The 10,833-nt window shown below is 39.1% G+C and overlaps 2 protein-coding genes and 1 long non-coding RNA gene across 4 annotated transcripts in view; 1 reads left to right on the top strand and 2 right to left on the bottom strand.

The window, feature by feature from the left end:
- The first annotated feature begins 1,737 nt into the window (after positions 1 to 1,737).
- dram2b (DNA-damage regulated autophagy modulator 2b) lies at positions 1,738 to 5,877 on the top strand. 2 transcript variants are annotated; one of them, XM_056237916.1, is made up of 9 exons: positions 1,739 to 1,951; positions 2,711 to 2,845; positions 3,513 to 3,580; positions 3,664 to 3,806; positions 4,984 to 5,161; positions 5,235 to 5,317; positions 5,407 to 5,499; positions 5,572 to 5,697; positions 5,841 to 5,877. In XM_056237916.1, the coding sequence occupies exons 2-8, from the start codon at positions 2,715 to 2,717 to the stop codon at positions 5,692 to 5,694; spliced, it is 819 nt and encodes a 272-aa protein (XP_056093891.1). In that variant the 5' UTR covers positions 1,739 to 1,951; positions 2,711 to 2,714; the 3' UTR covers positions 5,695 to 5,697; positions 5,841 to 5,877. The 2 variants fall into 2 exon arrangements, with proteins under 2 accessions (XP_056093890.1, XP_056093891.1); XM_056237915.1 differs by lacking the exon at positions 5,841 to 5,877 and having other exon boundaries at positions 1,738 to 1,951; positions 5,572 to 5,784.
- Positions 5,362 to 5,877, bottom strand: LOC130072699 (uncharacterized). The gene is made up of 2 exons (XR_008804156.1): positions 5,841 to 5,877; positions 5,362 to 5,697 (listed from the first exon to the last, which is right to left on the bottom strand). It is a non-coding gene; the product is annotated as an uncharacterized LOC130072699 (long non-coding RNA).
- A 564-nt stretch (positions 5,878 to 6,441) lies between these two features.
- dennd2db (DENN/MADD domain containing 2Db) overlaps positions 6,442 to 10,833 on the bottom strand; it is a 26,962-nt gene continuing 22,570 nt past the window's right edge. The window contains exons 11-13 of the mRNA XM_056237908.1: positions 9,418 to 9,499; positions 9,115 to 9,336; positions 6,442 to 6,778 (exon numbers count right to left, since the gene is read on the bottom strand). Of these exons, the coding sequence (XP_056093883.1) occupies positions 6,690 to 6,778; positions 9,115 to 9,336; positions 9,418 to 9,499 (393 nt within the window). The 3' untranslated portion in view covers positions 6,442 to 6,689. The remainder of the gene's footprint in view (positions 6,779 to 9,114; positions 9,337 to 9,417; positions 9,500 to 10,833) is intronic.

The raw sequence follows: 10,833 nt of genomic DNA, 5'->3' as shown, positions 1-10,833 counted from the left end.
ACTTTTTTTATATATATATATCACAGTCAGTATGAATTAAATCGAGTACAATACATACTGCTATTATTAAAAATGTACAATTTAAATAAAATTTACCATTTTTTGCTGTACAATTTTTTTCACAGTACAAGTGTAAATAATGTCACAGTGTAAAAAAAATTGCGTAAATACGCTTTTTTTCTTCAATCCAAAATCGAATTTCTTATTCATTTCTTTTGATTTAGGGGCTAAAAATCTGCCCTGGACAGAAACCGTGAGATTCACCCTGTTTTGCTTCATTCTGCATTATGAATCGATTTGCGCTCAAGACATTTGAATGCACTTGCGTCGTCGGCCTCCTGAATAATGAGCTTGGTTTTGACCCTTGGCGTTAAATTATTTAATCTGAGATTGAATGTTGAAGATGTTAATATTCAAGACGCTCGTTTGTATGATAATTCATCACTAACGTTCATTGCTGAAGATGTTTAAACCCAAAGTATGTTACAGTCGTGTCAGATTATGAATCGATCTGTTAATCACTGCTGATTAGTGTTGGTTTTTACTTTTGAATGTTTCACATAACAGTTGCCTTAAATATTATGACTTGGAAAAGTGTTGAACTTTGCATGTTGATCTGGTTGTTTTCCTCAACTCTTTATTTCTAAATGTCCCTCTCAGGCGAATAATATGAATAAAAATAAATGATAAATCGTAGTTTGTAGAAACAGCTCGATGCTGCCACCCCGAAAACAAAAGTTGAAATGACTTTTGCGAGATGTCCTGAGTTTGTGCAATTGGTGTTATTACTGTTCAAATGAATGATCTTTTATTTGCAGATGATTAAACTCTAATAGTTGAGGAATTGATTTAGTTTGACTGCTTTCGTCACGAGCGCCTGCTGCTGATATCTTTGAGTTTCTCGATCTTCACATCCAGTATGAGATTAAATACGTTTGCGTTTCTGTATTCATCTCTTGCAGTGTGAAACGCTCTTCACACTTATTCATAAGCTTTGATTCTGTCGCTTGTTGCCAAATCCTTTCACTTTAAACGGGACAACGGATTTAAGCACTCATTAAATCTTGCAGATGGAAACGTCCAATGTTATTTTTGTTTGTTTGTTTCTCTGAAGACATACTCAGTGTTATTAGTTATGTAAATCGCCTGTTTCTGACTAACTGTTGATTTGATTGTAACATTGCTCTGATTTTTGAATAAACGCTCCTGTAAAATAAAGATTGCTATATTTATGATACCTGGTGTTTTTTGTTTGTTTGTTTTGTTTTTAAGTACTTCAGCAAAAGTTCACTTACCCAAAGCCTAATTAAGATGTAATAGTATAGCTATAAAGTATAGCTATATAGCTAAAAACGCAGCTGGAATGGAACAGACTCTTTGGAGAAGAAAATGTATATGAACGGTTTATATTGAGCATGAAAATTGAGCATGAAAATTGTAAGAAAGTACGTATAAATCCAGATTATTATGACTTTAGTTACTACTTTTTATGTCATGTCATAATTATGATTAAAACATAATTTCAGCCCATTTGTGGCTGAAATGGGCTTCCATAAATAATACCACCACAGTACTTTTACAATATATGCCGATAAATTAATGAAAATAAGGAGTTATTTTTAAAATAATCTTAAATTCTACGTAATATTTAGCCAAAATCGCAGTATTATCGTGTTGAGGGGGATTTTCCCCGCGCTGGCGACCCGCCGAAATGTTCCACATCCGGGTTCTCCGCGAGTCTCGTGAGTTTGATCGGAAATGCGCGGAACGACTCACGGAAGGAAAACAGGAACACAATAAACAGTGAATTCTGAGCATTAAACGAATAAAGAGGACATAGAAACATTAAACAATGAAATATAACCACTAACAAGATATAAAGTCTTTCATAGGGGATTTAAAATGCCTTTGTTCAGACTGAGGGATGATCATCTAGCTGTTTGATTGACAGGTAAAGCTGTTCCTCACTAACGGTTCATCATGATATCAAATCATAATTATGACATTTAAATCTGATTTTGTTTTAAACTTCAGACCGATTTGAATGAGACATTAGCAGTAATACAGTAGCCAGAACACGTCACTTTATTTATCTGTAATAGAAAGTGAAACCAAAGAAATCTGTAGCGAAACAATTGCTTTAAATTTGAATGTATTAAACCTTTTGGTAAATTTAAGCACCCTTAACATGAAATAACCTAACAATGCAAATACCATGGTACTGATTGATTACCATATTCATATTCCATGCGGGTTGCCATTATCAAATGTCAGCTATATATATATACACACACACAAACACACACACACACACACACACACACACACACACACACACAGTGGTCAACATTTGAAGTGGATCAAAACCTTCATCAAAGTTAGCCTATCCATTAATTTTGAAAAATACTCGTTCTAGTCTTAGTACAACTTTTTTTTTTTTTATCCACTTCGAATGTTGAATATATTATAAACATATTATCATGCTGTATGTCTAAACATCCACTAGTGTTTTTTTTTTAACCATTTCTTTAATTTGAACTTTTCCCTCAAGTTTTAGTCTGTGGATTGTTTTATTGAACATGTACATTGTAACAGTTTGGGCGTCACAGCAGAAGTGAAAAGCAGAAACTCACCCAGAATACCCATGATGCTCTCTGCGGGAGCGAGAAGAGGAACCGTCCGGTTCTAATATACGAGGTGTGTGTTTCAGGAACATGTGGTGGTTTCAGGAGGGCTTGTGTGTTCTGCCCGTGGCGCTGGTCATCTGGACCTCCGCCACCTTCATCTTCGCTTACATCACGGCCGTCGTCCTGAGACACGTGGACCCGCTGGTGCCCTACATCAGGTGAGCATGGGCGGGGCATCCAATTCGCAAGCTCTCGATTCGATTTTGATTCTAAATTCGGTTTTCGATTTCGATTCGCAAGCTCTCGATTCGATTTTGATTCTAAATTCGGTTTTCGATTTCGATTCGCAAGCTCTCGATTCGATTTCGATTCTAAATTCGGTTTTCGATTTCGATTCGCAAGCTCTCGATTCGATTTCGATTCTAAATTCGGTTTTCGATTTAGATTCGCAAGCTCTCGATTCGATTTCGATTCTAAATTCGATTTCGATTTGCAAACTCTCAATTTGATTAAATTTCGATTTTCGATTCGATTCTCGATTCAACTCAATGAAAATAGATCCTATATTTATAAAAAAAAGAACAGTGAACATAAGTTTACAAGTGGTTATTTAATAAAAAGAAATTAAGGGCCACAAACCTGTATATTAAACTCTGTTTATTTTAGGTCCATTAAAACAGAACCCAACTCTATATTTCAAATGCATACAATGACTAGACAGGATTTTGATGCGATATGGAAAATTGATGCTGTAAATTGGACGAGTCAGAACAGTGGCACGCCTTGATCAAACAGGATCAGGCTACTTTATGTTTAAGATAAAACACACATAAAATCTGACCTGTGACCTTTGACCTCTGAGTGTGTTTGGTGTTGTGCTTGCAGTGACACCGGGACGATGGCGCCGGAGAGATGCGTGTTTGGACTCATGCTCAATGTGTCGGCGTTCTTAGGTACTGAGACCCGTATGAGCTCACGCTGACGTGTGTGTGTGTGTGTGTGCTTCAGGGATGTAATGCTGCGTGTTCTCCTGCAGGTGTCGCTACGATGTACGTGCGCTATAAGCAGCTCCAGGCCCTGGTGGACGGTGCCGACACTCGTCTGAACCGCCTCAATCGGGCCGGGCTCGTTCTGGGCTGCGGAAGCTCGTTCGGCATGTGCGTCGTAGCAAACTTCCAGGTACGTACAGTGTGTGTGCTTTGATGTTCAGACCAACACAAATAAAAATTCGCTCTGATTTAGCGACATAGTCCAAGTGCATGAATCTTATTGGCTGGCCAGTTTTATTGCAAATAAGTCTGAATAGACGCATTAACAGCCGCATTAAAATATTCGCAACAAATATTCTCCAGTTCACACCAACACAAAAATGTTTAGCATCGAAATTCTGTCAGATTTTTCGCATTTAATTTGTGTGTTCATACAAATTCAAACAAAAAACAATATTTATATGTTTTCAAACAGCCATTCTGATTTTTTTTTAATCTGCTACGGTGTTTATCAAACAACACAGAAAGAGCCGCTTCCGGAAAAAAATAGCGCAAATTTAATTGGTTGGCCAACTTTTTTACGCAGTCAATCTGTCGCATTGACGACACCAAACGCAATGTTCAATTACAGAAATAAAAGTTCGGCATGAAAATTTGGTCTGGATCTTCATTCGGTTCCTCTGTTTACCGCCATTCATTTACACTAAAATGTTTATCGCTCATAATTTTCGCACCAAATATTCGCCAATTCGCACCAACGCGAAAATATTTCCCATTAAAATTCGGTCTGATTTTACGCATTCGATTCGTATGTTCAGACCAATAAAAAATGCAAAAAACAATGTTTATCAAACAATACAGAAAGAGCCGTTTCCGAAAAAAAATTGTGCAAATTTGATTGGTTGGCCAATTTTCTTCGCAGTCAATCTGTCGCATTGATGACATGCAAATGTTTGTGTCTGAACAGACGCATTAACTGCCGTTCGTTTATATTAAAATAATAAAATGTCTGATTTTTCATGTCCGATTCGTGTTCAGAGTTGCTTCCAGAAAAAAAATTGCGCAAATTTGATTGGTTGGCCAATTTAAATAAAATAAATAAATAAAATGTTAAAATACAAAAAATTCATTTTCAGCATGAATATTCGCTCTGATTTTTGAAGGTAATTCTTCTGTTCTGATGTTACGCTTCTGTAGTTCTTCTCTTCTATTCGCTGTCGCGTAGCAGAATAGTCCAAATGCACGAATCTTATTGGTTGGCCAGTTTTCTTCGCAGTGTGATGGAAAGGAAATGAAAAATGTTCGTGTTCGGTCTGAACAGCCATGTGCAGATTCCCGCACCTAACCGTGTGCCGTGTCGTTCCCAGAAAACCACTCTGTTCTCGATGCATCTGGTGGGCGCCGTGCTGACGTTCGGCGTGGGCGCGCTGTACGTGTTCGTCCAGACGCTGCTGTCGTTCCTCATGCAGCCGCACGTCCACAGCAGAGCCGTGTTCTGGACGCGCCTGAGCATCGCCGGCTGGACGCTAGCCAGCATCATTAGCAGTATCCTTCACCCGCTGCATGCTGGGAAGCGTAGCGTTTATGTTGAATGTGGTTGGTTCCTTGATTCTCTCAGTGTTCGTGTCGTCCGTGATCATGTACAGCTCTTTACCGGGAGTCGAGGTCAACAAGAAGCTCCACTGGACGCCCGGAGAACCCGTGAGTCCAACTCTCCACCGCAGTGCTAGCGTTAGCGTTATTCGAACAAGTCTTCGATTCCGGTTCTCGAGTGTTTTTGTCGTTTTCAGGGGTTCACGCCGCACATCGTCAGCACCATCTCTGAGTGGTCTCTCGCGCTGTCCTTCGTCAGCTTCTTCCTCACCTACATACGAGACTTCAAGGTAAGGCACCTCACATCTGACGATACACACCTTCTGAACGCGTCTCACGTGTGTGTGTGTGTGTCTCCGCAGAAGATCAATCTACGAGCCGAGGCGCAACTTCAGAGCAACCATCTTTACGACTCGCATCATCACCGCCCCGCTTCATCCCGCGGGCGGACGGAGACGTCGCCGCTCCTCGCCGGCAGCATCTGATCGCTCCGGGCTCGAGACCACACACACCTCGAGCGTCACACACACCTCGAGACCACACACACCTCGAGCGTCACACACACCTCGAGACCACACACACCTCGAGCGTCACACACACCTCGAGACCACACACACCTCGAGCGTCACACACACCTCACACTTCACACTAACATCTGTACAACCGTCTGAAATGAATGCTCTGCATATTCTGTGATTTAATGCAGATGTTTTACACTCCTTTCTGCTGGAAACATGTTTTATAGTCTATTCTGTACTTTTATATCACTCTAAAAAGGCCTAATAGCCTCATTAAAACTAAATTAGGTGCAAAAACATTACTGGGTCATATTTCACACTCCATAAATGTTAATTTCATGTAATATTTTTTATTAATATAAATAATTGTGCTGTACAATGATTAATTAAGTTTGTGTTTACATAACATATGTGTGTGTACTGTGTATAATTATTTTGTATATATATAAATACACACATATGCATGTATATATTTAAGAAAAATGTGTTATTTACATATAAAATATTTATATATATATAATATAAATTATGTATAAATATATGCAAATATGTGTATTTATATATACAAAATAATTATACACACACTTATATTATGTAAACACAAACATATTTTGGATGCGATTAATCGTTGCACAGCACTAATAAATAATAACTAATGAGAATCATCATTGATCATATTAAAAAAGACTAAAGTAATACACCCAGACATGCGAATTAAAGGGTTTAAATGTGTTTAATGTCATAAAAATAATGTCACAATGTAAAAACAAGCTTCAATTTGTATAATAGTATAATATAATTTCCTACTTTTGTTCTTTTAATGAGGTACAATATGAGACTCGCTCACACTGAACAGCATCTGTACTTTATATTTTATTACATTAAAACAAAATACAAATAAACAGCGTTAAATATTCACCAGCGATTCTCTGATTGTTGATTAAAAGTGTTGTGGGAAGCGCTTACACCACGACGCCGCGCACCCAGCGGTCCTTCATCCTCTCCCTCTTCTTCCTCTCGCGGTGCTCCGACACCTTCCGCTGGAAGAACCCTACAGAGAGAACACACACACACACACACAGTGAAGCTTCTGCCGTCTTCAAAGGTTAAACACTTCTTCTTTTGGCATAACAATAGAATAACCTTTCCAGAAGTAAACAGAGCCGTATTTATCCCTCCGAAGCACTAGAAAAAGTCCATTTGAACCAATCAGGGTGTGATGTTACATCCAGAGATCCAAGGGTCAATTACTTCTGACCCTTTCCCATAATGCTTTATTAGGGATGCACGGGATATCGGCCACCGTATCGGTATCGGCCCAGATATGATCATTTTAACGTTATCGTTATCGGCCCGATACGAACATTTGCCCGATATATTAAAGCCGATAAATAATGTATTATTTCCCTCAGCTGAGACTCTTCAGATGCGCACTGTTCAACATGATGCTTTTCAATTCCTTAAAATATGATTAAAATCACTGAAATACAGTTCAGCGCAGCGCAAGTCTGTCATATCGGCTACATAACATCATAATGACAAGAGAACATGTGTTTGGGGCGTGAATTTTAACGATGAGACTTTTGTTTTGTAATCAGGCTTTCAAAAATGATATAAAAATTTTGATTTAGATTTATCGTCCAATATATCGGCTATCGGCTTTTTAAATATAAAGAATTATCGGTTATCAGCCTTTAAGTATAAAGAATTATCGGTTATTGGCTTTCCAGTATAAAGAATTATCGGTTATTGGCTTTCCAGTATAAAGAATTATCGGTTATCAGCCTTTAAGTATAAAGAATTATCGGTTATTGGCTTTCCAGTATAAAGAATTATCGGTTATCAGCCTTTAAGTGTAAAGAATTATCGGTTATCAGCCTTTAAGTATAAAGAATTATCGGTTATTTTCTTTCCAGTATAAAGAATTATCGGTTATCAGCCTTTAAGTATAAAGAATTATCGGTTATCAGCCTTTAAGTATAAAGAATTATCGGTTATTGGCTTTCCAGTATAAAGAATTATCGGTTATTGGCTTTCCAGTATAAATAATTATCGGTTATTGGCTTTTCAGTATAAAGAATTATCGGTTATTGGCTTTCCAGTATAAAGAATTATCGGTTATTGGCTTTCCAGTATAAAGAATTATCGGATATTGGCTTTTCAGTATAAAGAATTATCGGTTATTGGCTTTCCAGTATAAAGAATTATCGGATATTGGCTTTCCAGTATAAAGAATTATCGGTTATTGGCTTTCCAGTATAAAGAATTATCGGTTATCAGCCTTTAAGTATAAAGAATTATCGGTTATTGGCTTTCAAATATAAAGAATTATCGGTATCGGCCAAAATTTTCATATCGGTGCATCCCTAATTCTTTATGTATGTCCTGTTTAGGTTTTATTGTGAATTTTATATAGTGTTTTAGTTATATAAACATTAGTGTTTGGTTATAAAAATAAGACCTAAATGTAGCGTTTCACGAATGTTATGATTTGGTTCCCAGAGAAATAGAGCGCAAAAGTCGGGTTCTGGAAGTAAAAACTCGCTCAGTTAAATTGTGTTATTTTTTACGATAACTTGTAAACCTAAACGAGTGACGAGGTTGTTCATTGATGGTATTTGCTGTTGTCGAAGTCGTGTTTAACTAAATTCACGGGGGGAAACTACATTACCCATAATGCCGTGCAAAAATTCCACCAATCAGAGTCGAAACAAGCAAAAGATCTCTTTAGCTCCGCCCACTCCAATGAAACACTGCGAATGACAATCAAGTCACTCTCAAAATACTTAAAATATGTTGTTTTGTATACATAATCACCATTTTTAAATAAGCGGTTTTATATTTCTCCATTGTTTTTAGTTTAATGATTCTGTTTGCAATGCTTCATGGGATTGTAGTTCTTTCCCTCACTGAAGCCCTTTGTCTGATTTCAAATCAAAGTTGTGATTCTCCTCGTTGCTGGTTGGTTTTGTTTACGACTTGTCGCCTTTTTTCGCCTTTATTGCCATTGTCTTGCTTAGTTGAGGACATCTAATTTAATATTCAACAATATTATTGATCTCCTGCTTTGACAGCATTATATGAGAACTGAGCTGAGCTGGACGATGACATCACGGTTTACTCCAGAGCGGCTAAATATATAAATGAACTAAATTAATAACTTTTTTTACAACAACACTGAAGCATCACTGAACTTACTTAAGCTGGACTGTGACACTATTTTCTTCTGGAAACAAACTTTGCTCCATTATTGTCCTGTTATCTCTGTAAAGCTGCTTTGAAACACTCTGTGTTTTATAAAGCGCTGTATAAATGAGCTGACTCGACTCGACTTGAGGATCCTCTTATTTCCAGAGTAACTAGCGTTCTGGAAGCATTAGCTCTTACCGTTCGGGTTGGGCTGCTTTTCCTCCTCCTGTATGAAGAGGTCGAACATCTGCGTCTGGATGAAGAGTTTGATGAAGCTCAGGTGCGCTCGATGATCCACGGCCTTCAGGAAGCTCTTCTTCTGGAACTGGCGGCTCTTGACGTGCTCTGAGAAGTGGCCCACGGTCTTGATGAAGACGGTCAGGAAAGCCTCGGACACCAGCCGGTTCAGCTCGTCTGTGGCTGCCGGAAAACAACACAACAACAGGAAGTGAGCGGGAGTCTAACAGGAAGTGGGCGTGATTACCGTAGGGCTGAACTCACTGGCGTGGCGTGTGCGTGCGGACAGTCTCGTCAGAAGCCCCGCCCTCAGTTTAGCTGGCAGGAGCGACTCCTCGTCGCCAATCTGAAAACACACAGTCGTTACTGTCTCTAGGGCGTTGCTATGCGGTCGCTAGGGTGCTCTGGCTTCTTGAGAGGTTGTTAGTGTACTTCTATCACGGTTGCTATACAGTGGATAATGTGTTCTACAGTTGCTAGTGTCTTTAACACATTGCAATGCAGTCGCTAGGGTGCTCTGGCTTGTTGAGCGGTTGTTAGTGTACTTCTAACATGGTTGCTAGGGTGTTGCTATACAGTGGATAATGTGTTCTACAGTTGCTATGCGGTCACTAGAGTGCTCTGGCTTGTTGAGTGGTTGTTAGTGTACTTCTGTCATGGTTGCTAGGGTTTTGTTATACAGTGGATAATGTGTTCTACAGTTGCTAGAGTGTTTTTCACACGTTGTGACGTTGCTATGTGGTCGCTAGGGAGCTCTGGCTTGTTGGGCGGTTGTTATTGTACTTCTATCATGGTTGCTAGGGTGTTGCTATACAGTGGATAATGTGTTCTACAGTTCCTAAAGTGTCTTTAACACGTTGCTATGTGGTCGCTAGGGTGCTCTGGCTTGTTGAGTGGTTGTTAGTGTACTTCTATCATGGTTGCTAGGGTGTTGCTATACAGTAGATAATGTGTTCTACAGTTGCTAGAGTGTCTTTAAAACGTTGCTATGCAGTTGCTAGGGTGCTCTGGCTTGTTGAGTGGTTGTTAGTGTATTTCTGTCATGGTTGCTAGGATGTTGCTATACAGTGGATAATGTGTTCTACAGTTCCTAAAGTGTCTTTAACACGTTGCTATGTGGTCGCTAGGGTGCTCTGGCTTGTTGAGCGGTTGTTAGTATAATTATATCATGGTTGCTAGGGTGTTGCTATATAGTGGATAATGTATTCTACAGTTGCTATGTGGTCGCTAGGGTGCTCTGGCTTGTTGAGTGGTCATTAGTTTACTTCTATCATGGTTGCTAGGATGTTGCTATACAGTGGATAATGTGTTCTACAGTTCCTAAAGTGTCTTTAACACGTTGCTATGTGGTCGCTAGGGTGCACTGGCTTGTTGAGCGGTTGTTAGTATAATTATATCATGGTTGCTAGGGTGTTGCTATACAGTGGATAATGTGTTCTACAGTTGCTATGCGGTCGCTAGGGTGCTCTGGCTTGTTGAGCGGTCGTTAGTGTACATCTATCATGGTTACTACTAGGGCCTTGCAATACAGTGGATGTGTTCTACAGTTGCTAGAGTGTTTTTAACACATTGCTATGCATTCGCTAGGGTGCTCTGGCTTGTTGAGCAGTTGTTAGTGTACAGCTATCATCTCAAACAAATTGATTTCTAAAGCACTATCAAAACCATAGAAATGGAGCA

This window comes from Rhinichthys klamathensis, unplaced genomic scaffold (genome assembly GCF_029890125.1).
Source record: "Rhinichthys klamathensis goyatoka isolate OS25496 unplaced genomic scaffold, OSU_Roscu_1.1 h1tg000504l_1, whole genome shotgun sequence".
Taxonomy (NCBI): Eukaryota; Metazoa; Chordata; class Actinopteri; order Cypriniformes; family Leuciscidae; genus Rhinichthys; species Rhinichthys klamathensis.
The sequence above is the reverse complement of the archived record's forward strand: the minus strand, read 5'-3'. Positions and strand labels throughout refer to the sequence as shown.